The 15,439-nt window shown below is 33.7% G+C and overlaps 2 protein-coding genes across 7 annotated transcripts; both read left to right on the top strand.

Annotated features, from left to right (window-relative positions):
- Nucleotides 1–1,744: 1,744 nt before the first annotated feature.
- LOC126733053 (putative UDP-rhamnose:rhamnosyltransferase 1) lies at nt 1,745–5,339 on the top strand. 2 transcript variants are annotated; one of them, XM_050436173.1, is made up of 2 exons: nt 1,745–3,530; nt 4,970–5,339. In XM_050436173.1, exon 1 carries the CDS (start codon nt 2,110–2,112, stop codon nt 3,514–3,516), a length of 1,407 nt encoding a protein of 468 aa, XP_050292130.1. In that variant the 5' UTR covers nt 1,745–2,109; the 3' UTR covers nt 3,517–3,530; nt 4,970–5,339. The 2 variants fall into 2 exon arrangements, with proteins under 2 accessions (XP_050292130.1, XP_050292129.1); XM_050436172.1 differs by having other exon boundaries at nt 1,747–3,530; nt 4,966–5,339.
- Nucleotides 5,340–8,262: 2,923 nt separating this feature from the next.
- On the top strand, nt 8,263–10,944 carry LOC126733050 (agamous-like MADS-box protein AGL18). 5 transcript variants are annotated; one of them, XM_050436166.1, is made up of 5 exons: nt 8,265–8,587; nt 9,074–9,115; nt 9,918–9,959; nt 10,048–10,190; nt 10,687–10,944. In XM_050436166.1, exons 1-5 carry the CDS (start codon nt 8,585–8,587, stop codon nt 10,772–10,774), a joined length of 318 nt encoding a protein of 105 aa, XP_050292123.1. In that variant the 5' UTR covers nt 8,265–8,584; the 3' UTR covers nt 10,775–10,944. The 5 variants fall into 5 exon arrangements, 2 of the variants coding, with proteins under 2 accessions (XP_050292125.1, XP_050292123.1); XM_050436168.1 differs by lacking the exon at nt 9,074–9,115 and having other exon boundaries at nt 8,263–8,587; XR_007659611.1 differs by lacking the exon at nt 10,048–10,190 and having other exon boundaries at nt 8,273–8,587; nt 10,698–10,944.
- Nucleotides 10,945–15,439: the final 4,495 nt, after the last annotated feature.

Raw genomic sequence — 15,439 nt, 5'->3', positions numbered from 1 at the left:
ATTAGCAATATCTTTATGTGCGATTCGTTGAAAGATAAAATTTTCCCTATTTATTTCTTTCTAGTCTTTATAGAAAAAGGGTTAGAATGAATTGAATAGATATCCTCATCTTTTTATTCATTATTCGGATTAATGAATTAAATTAGATAGTTGTATGAGTGAAAGAAAACAGCTATATAATTATAAAATATTATATATTCGCAGTAAAATTCTTAAGTCTCGTCTTCAATGTATAAGAAGAATTAAAAAAGGGTTAAGCGTAAATAAACAGAAGAAGAAGAGCCCATTTACCCCAAGATTGGTTGATTGGTCATGTCATCCTAGCTTGAAGCGGGTTCAAAGAATCAACCGTATTACGTTTTCACTAATGTTTGTTACCATAAAGCGGGGGGTTAGTAAAAATGAGTGGATGGTTAGAAATGCCAAATTACGTAAAGGATTAGTAATAGAGATTGTGTCATTTATCCCCAAGGATATTTACATGTAATATAAAAAGAATACGGATTGAGGCTTTAAGTTAGTAGAAATGATTAGGCTGTACTCCCCACGATTCCTATCCAGAGTATACTCCTATTCACCGATTAAATAAATAACTGTCAGAAACAAAATAATCCTTTATTCAATAAGCCCCCCCCCCCCCTTTTTTTCAGAAAAGAAAGAAGAATAGGAACGAAAAAAAAAGAAGAAAAGAAATAATACAATTTCTTTTTTTTTTTTCAAAATTGAAAACAACGGGTTATCGATATTTCTACAAGCAGTATTTTATTAAAGACCCAAAGTTATTACTCAGCAAATAATTATTTCTTAATTATTAATTAAATAAAGGATAAGATCAATTCAGACGTCATTTTTTTAGTTATTATAAAATATAAAAAATTTAAGTGGTCGAATTTGGGGCCGTTTACTCTATTTTGAACCCATTTATCTTATAAATCAAAATAAATAATACGGACTCGGTCCTTAGATTTATTTATGGCCATAAAGAAGCCGCATAAAGCGAAAATCTCATGTATGGTTCTGTAATAGCGATAATAACTGTGAAGTTATCGCCGACTTTAATTATCTAATAGTTTAAGTATAGTTAATATTGTTGAGGCTCAATAAAAATATGGTTTTTGGGGTTGGAATTTGTGGCCCGATGTTAATACACTTCGCATCGTCATTTTCTCATGCTATAGCTGTTGAGAATAACTTATTTTCTATAGTTTATTTGCATAATGTGAGGTAAATAGTTTAAAATTAACTTATTTTCAAAAAGTTAAAAGTTAAATTATCCAAAATAAAGCTGGGATAAAAAGCCACAAATTAATAACCCACCTCGAAATATTGATTGCCTACCTAAAGTTCCTCCAGATCTGGCTCGTTGAATAAATTTTGTGATGATCGTTAATTGTTATGCATTTATGCCTACCTAAACTTCCTCCACCGACAATCCTTACGATGCATCGGGTCCCACACCTTAAAGAAGCCTTGTGGTGGACTATAAGAAAGGGCTATGCATATCGTCTGGGTTGTGATCTGTTGACTGTTTGAAGTTACTAGTATCGAAGGGAAGTTGCCATGGAAGTTAATACAAAATCAATTAAATCTGATTTTCACCATGTTAAAGAAATACCAAACTCTATTTGATACATGAATGAATTCATCTGTCGTCTAATTTTATTTGACACTGAATAGATACTAATTTTATTATTATGCATTAATTTAATTTTAATCTTAACATATTCCTTAATCTTGATTCTTGAATGACGATTTTTTTTTTTTTTTACTTCCACCCAAAACACACACATGTTGTGATTATTGTCCAACAAGGCCTGCCATCTACATGGAGCGTTCCTAAAGCATTTTTAGGTATGTGCTACTGGATATCGTCGACATCCGCTCGTGTGTTTGCCTCAGTGGCCAATAATGACTACAAAAGCCCAAAATCAGGGCACGTCATGCTTTCGCCCTGCAACAGCAATAATTATGCCATCGAAAAAGTCATAAAACCAACCCCACAGTGTGTGGGACGATTATGCCATTTTTATTCTTCTAGTTTTTTCTATCTTAGCAGAGCATCAGAAGTGAGAAGATAAACGGAGTAGTCAGAAGACCATTACCAATCCCATGAACTCTATGGCCGAGCGTAAGAAGCTTCACATAGCCATGTTTCCATGGTTAGCCTTCGGTCACATAATCCCATTTTTAGAGCTCAGCAAGCTCATTGCTCAAAAGGGTCATCGTATTTCATTCATATCCACACCAAGAAACATCGATCGCCTCCCAAGTATACCTCCACATTTAAACCCCTTGATAACTTTAGTGAAACTTCCCTTACCTCGTGTAGAGAACTTGCCAGAAAACGCAGAGGCTACCATGGACGTACCACACCACATAATCCCCTACCTTAAGCTAGCCCACGATGGTCTCGAAGAGCCTTTGTCTCACTTTTTAGAATCTTCAGCTCCTGATTGGATTATTCACGACTTTGCCCCTCACTGGTTACCACCAATCGCTACTAAGCTAGGCATCTCCCGGGTCTTCTTCAGTATTTTCAAGGCATCAACAATATGTTTATTCGGACCAACAAATCAAGACGCTCATGATCCACCGACGGAGCTCCAGCACTTACTGGTCCCTCCCAAATGGGTTTCTTTCCCAACCAAAATAGTGTTTCGGTTGTATGAGGCGAAGAAAATCTTCGAATCCTTTGAAGAAAATTCTTCCCGTGTTTCTGACTCATTTCGTTTAATGACCGCGTTATCAGGCACCAAAGCCTTGGCTGTCAAAACTTGCATGGAGATCGAAAATGAATGGGTGAAGCTCCTTGGAGAGCTTCATGACATTCCTGTAATTCCTGTGGGCTTATTGCCAACCTCGGCCCAAGAGAGCAGTGACAGTGAAGGTAATAGCACTTGGAATTCAATTGTTGAGTGGTTAGACAAGCAAGAGAAAGGGTCAGTGGTTTACATAGCACTCGGAAGTGAAGTTCGACCTAGTCAAGAAGATCTCACTGAGTTGGCACTTGGGCTAGAGCAATCAGGGTTGCCATTCTTTTGGGCTCTAAGGAAGCAAAGTGACTCGGCCAGTGGGGACTCGGTTCAGCTACCTGAAGGGTTCGAGGAAAGAGCAAAAGGTCGGGGGGTTGTTTGGACAAGTTGGGCACCTCAGTTAAGAATATTAGCTCACGAGTCGGTTGGGGGATTCTTGACTCACTGTGGTTGGAGTTCAGTTGCAGAGGCTTTACAATTCGGACGTGCACTTATTATGTTGCCCTTCTTGGTGGACCAAGGGCCAATCGCAAGGTTTTTAGGAGAGAAGCTGGTAGGAGTTGAAGTTCCTAGAAATGAGGAAGATGGGTCATTTACCAGGGACTCCATAGCTGAGACACTAACGCTGGTTATGAAGGAAGAGGAGGGAAAGACTTACCGGGACAAAGCTAAGGAAATGACTACCATATTTGGAGACACGGACCTACAGTATCGATATGTAGACAAATTTATTGAATTTCTTGAACGACATGCAAAAATGTGAAAAAGAAAGAAAGGGTAATGATACTCTAACTTCCTCAAAAATTTTTAATTATTTTATTTTTTTTATACATCTAGTTTTTTATTTTTAAAAATGTGGAATTTTTTTTTTTGTATTAATATTGTGGTAGGGGTGTTTAGGGTATGGTGCGTTTTTGGGCAATTTTTAGTACCACATTTTGTAGTAGGTTAGCCAAAATTATAACCGCATCATACCTCATTTTTTGTGGTCATATGTGCGGTGCAGTGCGGTGTGGTATGGTGTGATTTAGAGTTTAACCAAAATCATAACCGCATCGCACTTCATTTTTGCGGTCACATATGTGGTGCAGTGTATAAGATGCATTTTGAAGTCAACATATTTTTCAAATTTTTGGCTTTCTTGCCTAGCCTTAAACTGATTTTTTTTTTTTTTTTGGTCAAGTTTTAAACTATTGAGCTAGTTTTTCTTTATTTTGCTCTGACTTTTCTAATTAACGCTTACTATGATTATTAAACTTTTTTTAAAAAAACTAGGGTTATTAAATTATTAATAATATATTTAATATTAAAAAATAAATATATTAATATATAGAGAGGGTGCGGTTTGTGCGGTTTTATTATTATAAAACAGCAAATTGCACTGCGCTTTGCAGTGTGGTGCACTATTACTTGTGGTGCGGTGCAGTTATGCTATTTTGCGGGCAGTTATGGTGTGGTTTTTATAGTTTGTGTAGTTTGGTAAACACCCCTAATTATAGGTATTGATGTAAAGTAGGAAAGATTAACAAATACTTTAAAGATATTAATTTAGAAAATATTATTTGGAATTTTTTTCATAGGAAAAGAAAAAATAATTAATTTTTTTGGTAAAATTTTGTTAACGTATCATGAGATTTGAATTAATGTCAATCAGGTTCAAGATTTTTCAAAACTTATTCGATTAGTAATTTTTCTCTATTAAAAAAATAAAAATTGACCTAGTTGAGATTAGTCCAAACCTTAAGATATGTGAATGGAATTCACCAAAGTTTTTTGTAACAATCATCTTAAGGAAACTTTTCATGTAAAATAATGGATGCTAAAACCTAACACTCATAAGAGGATATTTTTCTATATAAAAAAAAATTGATAGAGAAATTAAAGAGAAAGAAATAAATGAAGGATTGCGAATGAGAGTGGAAGAGAGAAAAAGATAAAAGACTTACCAATGAACAATAGAGATGGCAATTGTGGTTGTGTCATGTGTGGGCTAGGAGAGGTGATGGCGACTTGATTGGGCTATATATGGCTAGGAGTAGAGATAACGGTATGTATGAGCTATGTCAATGTGGGGTTGAGAGGCGTAAAACAATTTATGCCTTGTTGTTTTCATGTAAAACTGAAATTATTAGATCAGTTTCAATTCATTAACGCAAAAATTAGGAAAACGTCTTTTCGGAAAAACGTATTAACAACCATATTTGATATGCAGACAGATTTGTGGAGTTTCTTGAACACCACCACAGCCTCTGAGCCTCTCCATCAATAATTAAAAGGTGAAAAAGGAAGTAAAATCTCGCCAAAAGTTACTCTCTTTTTTCAACCGTTATGAGATTTTTTTTTTTTTTTTTTAATTTTTTTATAAAATGTTTGGAGCATCGTTGTTCCTTTAGGGTTGTGATTGTTTTTAGTTTTAACTTCTAAACTGTATCTACACAGTTTCTAAATCATGTGTAAAGTGTGGACATTTTTGAAACATGTGTATACTTAATTAGCTTTGAAAAATTGTGAACATTGTATGAAGTAGTGTAGTTCAGGAAGTGTGAAACAATAAATTTTCCTTTATAAAAGTGTTACCAATGACAACTTCCACTTCATTTTGGCAGATATTATTGTTTGGTTAATTGGTACATATGGTGGGTTTTGGGCTGATGTTCTCTTGTGGGTAGGATAAGCTCAAACGCTCTATTAGGCTGCATTTGTTTCGATATAAGATATTTTAAAGTGTGGACATTTTTGAAACATGTGTATACTTAGCTTTGAAAAATTGTGAACATTGTGTGAAGTAGTGTAGTCCAGGAAGTGTGAAACAATAAATTTTCCTTTATAATAGTGTTAACAATGACAACTTCCACTTCATTTTGGCAGATATTATTGTTTGGTTAATTGGTACATATGGTGGGTTTTGGGCTGATGTTCTCTTGTGGGTAGGATAAGCTCAAACGCTCTATTAGGCTGCATTTGTTTCGATATAAGATATTTTATGATGGAAAATATTTTTCAACCTCAAGGAAAATTTATTACACACAGGGATGGCAATGGAACAGGGTGGGGCAGAAGGATGGGCTCTTTGTCCCGGTCCTGCATGGTTTTATCTTGCCGCATCCCCACCTCTTGGGGCCCCGCGAAGCCCTGCCCCATCCCGTAAAACTCTACTTTTTGTAAATTTTCCCTACAACTAGTACAATTTTTTTAAAGAAACCTATTTCATTTAGAAAAATATACTTGAAATTACAGCTAAATTTATCCCATCAAATCAAATCAATTTTTAGAAAAAATTAATAATATATCCAAGTGTTTAACAAGACAATCACAAAAAAAAAAAAAAAAAAAAAAAAAACCTCATAGTATAACACATAACAAAATAAAGACAAAGAATTACATTAGGTAGAATAAAATAAGTTAATATTGATATGTTTGTTTAAATAGTAGGGTTTTAGGGTATGAAAAATTTACAATTATAACCCTTAGCAATGTGGGGTGGGGCGGGGATGGGGACAGGGACAAGCGGGGCGGGGTGGGTCTAAAAAGTCTAAACCCATCTTTGCCTCGTCCTGTGGTGCGGGACTAAAATCTTGCTCCATCCCTGCCCCACCACCTTTGTGGGGCGGGAAAAACCTATGCGAGGCGAAACGGGGAGGGGCGGGTTAAGCTGGGCGGGGCAAAATTGTCATCCCTAATTACATAGAAAGGGAGGTGAAAGGGATCCGACCACAAATATGAATAGTGTCTCGTGGACTATAATTTTTTTTTTTGGCTGAATTATCAAACTCATAATTAATTTTCTTAAAAAAAAGTGCTTCCACCACGCTAGGATGTGGGCCGAGGAAATAATAATTTTGGGATCCGATAAATGCCACTCGCAATAACGTAAAACTAGTGACAACTTTTGGTCTAACAACAATAATTATGGAAAAATGTTAGTATTACAATTTTTGCCATAATTTGTACATGTGACAAGTTATGAGTAGTGGAGTAGTGGAGAAAAAGTGATGGATCCACAACTCTACTATTCAAAACTCACTATGTGAATAAGTTGTGGCAAAGTTGTAAGTTGTGGAGTAAAAGTAATGGGTCCACCACCACTCATAACTCGCTATGTGAATAAGTTGTGACAAAGTTGTAGCAAAAATTGCGATCTTAACATTACTCATAACTAGTCACTAACTTATGCAATGCACGGAATAACTGAATAATTTTTTTTAAATTTTACTTCGTTTAAAGTTATGATCACTTGGAAAAAAGAAAAAGAAAATATACATAAGAGATTACTACTACTAACAAAGCAAACCTATTTTTTCCTTCAATATATCTTAAAGCAACCACATTAATTGTTGCAAAAATTTGCAAAATACAAAAAGTGCTTAATTTTGCACATTTTAACACAAAAAACACTCACATTAGTACTTGTAAAAATGTGCAAATATACAAAACTACTTTGCAATTGAATAGTGACCGTGCATATATTTACTGTTCATGTGCAAATGATTTTTTTATTCTTTTTTTCTCTCTCCCCGTCAAGTTGCTCTCTCATCTGTCTTCTTCTCACAACAAAGAAAGAAAAAAGTGGGTGGGGCCATGTGGGTAGTGGTTTGTTTGATATAATAAAAAATTAAAGAAATATTATTATTTAAATAAAATAGATGATAGAATAGATAAACTAATGTGGATATTTTGTAATAGTGGATGTGTAAAATAGAAAATGTATATTTTTCTTACAAAATAGTTGAAAATTTTGCACAAACGGGTGCGGTTGCTCTTATGCTTGCAAATACTTGAATTAACTGGTTACTAATAAAGAAAATATATACGGTGACAGAGACGGATTTACATGTGGGCTGGAATAACCAAAGACTTGTCCCTGAAATTTGTATTCCCCCCTCAAAATACTTTTCAAACTGACCCATGAAATCAAAACAGAAAACTAATTTGACCATTCCTGCATTCCATTTCCCCAAGAAAAACAAAAATCTTAAGACTATCCCTTAGACAATTCACAAAACCGGATAACAAAAAACCTTTAGATGGTCTCATGGATTCCTCTTCCTTCTTTGATCGAATCTTTTCTCCTCCTCTCTTTTTCTCTACGTTGGGGTGCGTGACTAGTGAGGTTGGACAATTCAACTATAGATTTTTTTTTTTGTGTGTGAGAGAGAGAGAGAGAGAGAGAAGAACCTTATCTTAGAACTTAGAACGAGGGGACAGATTAACATGTAGTTATTAATATAGGTTAATGTGTTATGGACAGTTCAGGACACACCTAAGTTATTAAATATAAAATATCATTTATATATGACTCTTGCAAAATTAAAGGAAAACGTTGCTATAATTAGTATTAGAAAAGTTTTCAGTTCTCTTTACAATCGTATCTTTAAATCCATAATAAATTCCTATAATTTTTTTATTATAATAATTTGATAGTTATAACAAAAAGAAGGGGGGATTTTAACCAATATGTCTTTGTAGAAAAGGGTCATTCTACTGTACCCCCTATTTTATAAGGGGGTACGGTACCCACTTAATTCTTAGCCATAGATCTTGCTTATTTTAATCTGGTCCGTTTATTTAATTTTATTAAGATACCTGCTACCGATCATCTAGGTTTTGTATAAAACCCAAAAAAACAAAACAAAGTTCTTCTTTTGACAAAGAGTTTGAGAGAGATCATGGTTCTTCTGTCTAGCCGCCTCTCTCAAACCTTCATGGCTCCTGTGTTTGGTATTCAAATCAAGATTTTGATTTTTAATCATTTTCCTCTCTATTGGTTGAAGTCACTGGAACCTAGAAAGATCAAATCCTACACCTACATGACCTTCATTGAGTCATGAAGAATGGTTAGATTTTTTTCTTTTACTTAATCATTTTAATTTAATTTTTGGGTTTGTTTTTTACTCTTCCTTGATCTGTTATTTGTTAAGTGGCACAATATGGCTTATATTAATTGTCAAACAAACCTAGTTTTTGTGGGTCATATTACTCATAATGGAAGATTTGGATTTCTGGAAAACGTCAATCTTTTTCTTTTCCTTCTTATTTTCGGTCCAAATCTTACAATACAAACTTTTTTTCTTTTTGGGTAAGAAATTGCAAACCGGAAGTTTTAGAGACCAAAACTATGGAAATTTCTACCGATTTCTAAGAAAAATCTGAATTGTTTTACATGTATATATAGAAGATCTGCTTTCTTTCATATAGGCGATCACCCAAATTGTAATTAGTCCCTCAATTGTTAGCAAAATGGCAACCAATTTTCAATTTAATAAAGCTTGGTGATTATGTGGCTTCTTCCACAAGACTTAATTTAAAATTTAATATTGCAGGAGGAAGTTCTTTTGGAGCAACTTAAGAAGTCCAAAATACAGGTAAACTAAATATTCTCTTTAATTTTTTTTCTTTCTGTCTTTTGGTTGCTTTTATGAACGAGCATCTTGATTAGGATCAATAAAAAAAAAGGGGGTCTCAACAATTAGAAAGGATTTCTTTCTACAAAAGGTTGTTTATGATTGACCCTTTTAGTTATAGAGCACAAAGTTTTCACATATTAACTTGGTAGGTCACTAACATGGTCCAACCAGCAAAGGCCCAAAAAGAGGGTGCCTTTGAATGTTTCCCTTTGGTATGAAAAAGTAAAATAAATTTATAACCTCTTTAGTAAGATCTGTTTTTGGGTTATGTCATATATCAATCTGGAGATTTATTTTTAAAAATCATTCTTTTGGTGTTTGAGAACTCAATTGGGATTCGGGAATAGTAATTAGTATAGCTTATGTATTGGTTCCACCCAAGCACACTTAAAGTTTGCTCGCATGTGGTGATGGTGAACATATAGGCTCAACTGAAATCACATAAAAGAAAATATGGAATTCTGGTTTGAAATAATTTGACCAAAGTTGGAAAGATGAAATTTTTTTAAAGAATTCATACGTTTTTCTTGGGTGTGGGGGTGCAATTTGGCATAGCATTTACTAGGGAGTTAGTAAGTAAATGATATCTTCTGTTGAAGTGTCCATGGTTGTATTATCATAGAAAGCAAGAAACAGACTTAGGCTAATGAAAATAGTAGTGTAGAACCCAATGAGCATGTTTCATTGGATTACCATTCCATTTTTAAATAAATAACTTTGGTATGTCCTTTATCTTCTTTTTGGCTTTATTTACCTTTAGGAACAAAAGGCCCTGCTAGAGAATGAGGCTCTGAGCAAAAAGGTGAGATCAAAACCATTTCTTCTATACAATAATTTTTGCATAAAACAAAATCTATTGCCTTCATTTTTCATGTTCAAATCATAAAAAGCTTGATGAAATACGGCGAACCTGCAAGTCACCTTTCCTTGAATTCAACCCTTTGGAGAGGAAGTTTTTACTCTCAGGCTCAAAAGTTGTTTCTACCTTTGCATCTGAGGAAAATGAACATTCAGACACTTCTTTGCATTTGGGGTATGCATCAATTTTGCATGAGTTCAGTTATTCCTAGCATTCTTCGATGTCTCTTTTCAATTTTTTGTCCAATGTTTTCCTACTTTCTTGGATATGAAGTAAGGATTTAGGTAAGTTTTATCCTAATATAAAAACTGTCAAGAAAATGGGAAAAGTTTCATATATGCGCATTGTTCTCAACTTGTTGGTAATGACACTTCCATTTGACTCATTTTAGTGAGCTATGTAGAAAAAGTGCAATGTTACTTGATTGAGAAATGAATGTTGCTGCAAGTTACCTAGACCTTCCAGCAACAACCAAATGCAGAAGCATAGCATTGGTTTTCTTTGTCATGAGCTTGTGCTTGACAATTGGACTTGTTTGAGGATGTCAATTCTAATATATATTAACAGCTTTAATCAAATCTAGAAATATTTTTAATCAAAATTCAATGTAAAATTGGTTCTAACTCTTAATTTGATCTTTTCTTATTTTTCTTTGACATTTGTTTCTCAGATTGTCCATAGATGTTTGTTGCAAGAGAAAATCACAGAAGATCGATCACACATGCAATGACTTAGGGAGTCAAGCGGCACTAAAGTGATATATGTGTTAAGAAGTTATTGTCTTGCAGTTAGAAGCTTTATCTAGTTAGTTTCAACTATAAAATAGTCAATTTTCTTCTTTTGACAAATAGGGGTAGATGTCTTGAACTAAGCTGAGGTGTTTTTAGATTTCTGTAAATGCTAAGGCTAATAAGGCATTTCAACAAAATTTTCAGTTCATTTGATGCGCTAGGGTGGTAATGCAAAACACAAATTACCCTGATATAATGTGGAGAACTGAAAGATTAATAAAAAAAGAAAAAGAAATTGCCTTGAATTTTGATATGAAAAAATGACTAATTATAAAGCTCTTTCTACCTTTGTGCTGCAACAATACTTATGTAAAAGACGCCCTTAGCATCAGCATTAGTGGTGCCAAAAATTTAGCAATTTAGTACCACAAAAAGCTACTTTATCTAGTTTACCATTTCATTTTACAAAGCACCCAACATTAGTGGTTTTATTTTAGTATTCAACACAATAAAATAATATATCAACTACAATAAACAACAACCACCACCAACAACACAATAAAATAATATATCTTTTTTAAAAAAATATTGTTTTTTTTTTCTTAAGCATCTGAGCTACAGTGCACATGCAAAGAAAGCTGTGCACCATAGCTCAAAAGCCAAAAAATTTGGCTTTGCTTCCACTAATGCATGAGCATTTTGTTATGTTTGGTTAGTAAATTTAGCATTTTAGAAATTTGCCTCCATCAATACTAATGCTCTATTATGTAAATTTATTCAATAAGTGGTCAAACAAGGAAGACTATAAGAGGTGGAAACAAAACCACCTTATTTTTGTATCTCCAATTCTCCATCTCTAAGAAAAAGATCAAAATTCATTTGTGAATCATCTGAGCATAACTCATCACAATTGAATATTTCAGTTATTTTTTAGGTTTCAGGGTCATTTGGTCTTTTTTAGGTTCTATGGGTATTTTGATAAGCTTTTAAATTCTAAGAATATTTTGGTGATTTTAAAGGGTTTTGGGGGTATTTAGGTCAATTTTTAGGTTTCGACATCATTTTGGTAATTTTTAAGTTATATGGGTATTTCGGTGTTTTTATAATTATTTTTTTTTCCGATGGCATTACAGTCATTTTTTAGATTCTAAGGGTATTTTGGTCATTTTTTAGGTTTCAAAGCCATTTCGGTCATTTTTTAGGTTTCAAGTGTATTTTGATCATTTTTTAGGTTTCGAAGGTATTTTAGTAATTTTTTAGGTTTCAAGTGCATTAAGGTCATTTTTTTAGGTCCTAAGGGTATTTCAATCACTTTTTAGGTTACAATGTCATTTTAGTCATTTTTTAGGTTTCATTTTGGTCATTTTTTAGGTTCTAAGGGTATTTCGGTCAATTTTTAGGTTTTAGGGTCATTTCGGTCATTTTCAAGGTTCTATGGGCATTTTGGTAATTTTTTTAGGTTTCAAGTGTATTACTGTCGTTTTTTAGGTTTTAAGGGTATTTCAGTTATTTTTTAGGTTACAAGATCATTTCGGTCATTTTTAGGTTTCAGGGTCATTTAGGTTACAAAATCGTAAGGTCAAAGAATTGTCACATGTGATGTTGGAACTGCACAATGTGAGGATGGAACCGTCAAATATGAAAAAATAATAATAAAAGTAAGGGAATCACAAAATATGACAAAAGAACTATCCCATGTGATGTTGGAACTGCACAATATGAGGATGGAACCGTCAAATGTGAGAAAAAAGTAAGAGAACCACCAAATGTGAGAAAAAAAACTGTCACATGTGACGTTGGAACTACACAATGTGAGGATGGAACCGTCAAATGTGAGAAAAAAGTAAGGGAACCACCCAATGTGACAAAAGAACTGTCATATGTGATATTGGAACCGCATAATGTGAGGATGAAACCGTCAAATGTGAGAAAAAAAGTAAGTAAACCACCAAATGTGAGAAAAAAACTATCACATGTGATGTTAGAAGTACACAATGTGAGAATAGAATCATTAAATATGAGAAAAAAAAAGTAAGGGAACCACTAAATGTGAGAAAAAAACTATCACATGTGATGTTGGAATTGCATAATGTGATGATGTAACCGTCAAGTGTGAAAAAAAAGTAAGGGAACCACCCAATGTGACAAAAGAACTGTCATATGTGATGTTGGAACCGCACAATGTGAGGATAGAACCGTCAAGTGTGAGAAAAAAGTAAGGGAACCACCCAATGTGACAAAAGAACTATCATATGTGATGTTGGGACCGCACAATATGAGGATGAAACTGTCAAATGTGAGAAAAAAGAAATAAAGGAACCACCAAATGTGAGAAAAAAACCATCACATGTGATGTTGGAACTGCACAATGTGAGGATGAAACCTTCAAATGTGAGAAAAAAGTAAGGGAACCACCAAATGTGAGAAAAGAACTGTCATATGTGATGTTGAAACTACACAATGTGAGGATGAAACTGTCAAATATGAGAAAAAAGTAAGGGAACCACCAAATGTGAGAAAAGAGCTGTTACATGTGATGTTGAAACTACACAATGTGAGGATGGAACCGTCAAATATGAGAAAAAAGTAAGAGAACCACCAAATGTGAGAAAAGAACTGTCACATGTGATATTGGAACTGCATAATGTGAGAATGGAACCGTCAAATGTGAGAAAAAAGTAACCTGGTATAGCAGGTTACTTTCTAATGGATACCGTACCCCCTCTTTTTTTGGGGGGGTACCGTAGAATTACTCTGTAGAAAATACTAGAAATTGTCAATTGAGCTACAAAAGTATTGATTATAAATCTCTATAATTAAAATGATTTTTATTTGATGCATAGATTATGGGAAAGTCAATTACAATGTCCAATTTATTTACCAAAAAAATATATATACAAATTATTTTTGAGTACCAATACTGATAATGCAACTTTGCCAACCTATACTATTGACATATCAATTTCTAAAAATTTTCAAACAAAGAATTTTTTTGACCCCCCAAGTTCAAATCCTGGTTCCTTCCCTGAACAGTGAGACATGGACCTTATCCACCCACCCTAAAAGTTCTTATTTAGGAATCTCAAAAAAATGAATAAAATGTAGGGAATACTCAAAATTTATAAAGTAGCAGATAAACTATATCAATGGATATACCAACACAGTATCACACTAAACATTCCATGTCTCAAGCATAGCAAGTTCATCATTGTGTTGTTCAATCAAATTAGCAAAATGCAAAAATGCCATTTGTCTTTCCTAAATATTTATTTGAATTAAAAAATAAAATCAATCTTGAAATTTGTAGACAATTACGTCTTCCTTCTACATCAAATTAAAAGTGATAAGAAGTACAATAAGGAATGGTTAAAAGTGATAAGAAGTTACTGCTACATTGGTTGGAATTTCAAACAATACTATTTGGTAAGTTTCAATTTAAGTGGTAAGTTTCAATTTTGAGTGAGACTTTTTGTCAAACACGTGGTGTACATGTTCTAAATGGGAATGAAAAGAGCATGAATACACCAAAAAAAAAAAAATCACCTAAACTAAGCACACTACAACTGAACATTGACAGAAGTGAAGAAAAAACTTCAAAATGATCCGTAACAAAAATTGAATTGGTTTCAAATTTCACTATACCGTTTAGTTTGGGTTGACCATGCAACATCTTGCTAAAAAGGAAAATCTTTTTGCTTTCCAAAAGCAATTAAATGTCTTCAGAAAATAATGGTGGAAAAAGGGGGGCAATCTTTTTCAAAATACACTATCATATACAGCAAATTTAATCAAACAATTATTAACAGCAACATAAATCTATAATATAAAGAGGAAAAAAAACCTTTAATTTGCTGTGCGACTGTTGGTCTTGGAGGACTCGTACAAATCGTGCCCTGATCGGTCTTCTTTGAGTAAAGCAACATGGATTTTACTATCAAGAATTCTGGCTTCTTCATGGTCGACTGTACCAGGTAAGGACCAAGGGTTTATCGGGGAGAGAGAAAGAGTCTATTGCGTACAATGTAAAAACTTAACTAAAAAATCTAAGTAATACAAAAAATAGTACTGACATGTAAAATTGTGAAGCCTTAAGAGTTTAGTGCAATGGCCACTTCACAAGTATAAGTGCTTGTAGGGGTAAAGGCCGGTGTTCAAGTCTTCAGAAAGGAGTTTTCACACACATATACACTTAGATTAGATTAGAGTAGAATTTTTATCTTGTATCAAAAAAGAGTTTAGTTATAACTGAAACCCACCTTACCTGTTCTTATTTGGACTCACTATTAACATCATTTTTTTACTTACCAAAAACTATTCATCACGTCAAAAGTTTGTAAAATAATTTTTGCCTTTAGCATTTTCATTTTTTAAAACGCCTTTTATGTTTCCCATAAAGTTATGTAAAATTTTTTCTAAAATAATTAATTAACAATTAGCACCAGTCAATCGGACCCAATGTGGTGAGAGTGGAAGAGAGAAAAAGATTAAAGACTTAAGCAATCAACAATATAGACGGAAATTGTGTGTGTGTGTATGGGCCAGGAGAGGTGATGGCGGCTTGGTTGGGCTATGTATGACTAGGACTAGGAGTAGAGACAACGGTATGAGCTATGTGTTGTAAAACAATTTATGCCTTGTTGTTTTCAGTTTCAATTCATTAACGCCAAAATTTGGAAAATGTTTTCGGAAAAA

The sequence above is a fragment of the Quercus robur genome, chromosome 6 (genome assembly GCF_932294415.1).
Source record: "Quercus robur chromosome 6, dhQueRobu3.1, whole genome shotgun sequence".
In the NCBI taxonomy this organism is placed as follows: domain Eukaryota; kingdom Viridiplantae; phylum Streptophyta; class Magnoliopsida; order Fagales; family Fagaceae; genus Quercus; species Quercus robur.
This window is presented reverse-complemented; position numbering and strand designations above follow the sequence as displayed.

Excerpts from the sequence above, each read along its gene's own strand:
- LOC126733053 (XM_050436173.1), top strand. The coding sequence starts at position 2,110 with ATGAACTCTATGGCCGAGCGTAAGAAGCTTCACATAGCCATGTTTCCA.
- LOC126733050 (XM_050436166.1), top strand. Across the intron at positions 9,116-9,917 it reads TTAAGAAGTCCAAAATACAG|GAACAAAAGGCCCTGCTAGA; the intron begins GTAAACTAAATA and ends ATTTACCTTTAG. Across the intron at positions 10,191-10,686 it reads GACACTTCTTTGCATTTGGG|ATTGTCCATAGATGTTTGTT; the intron begins GTATGCATCAAT and ends TTTGTTTCTCAG.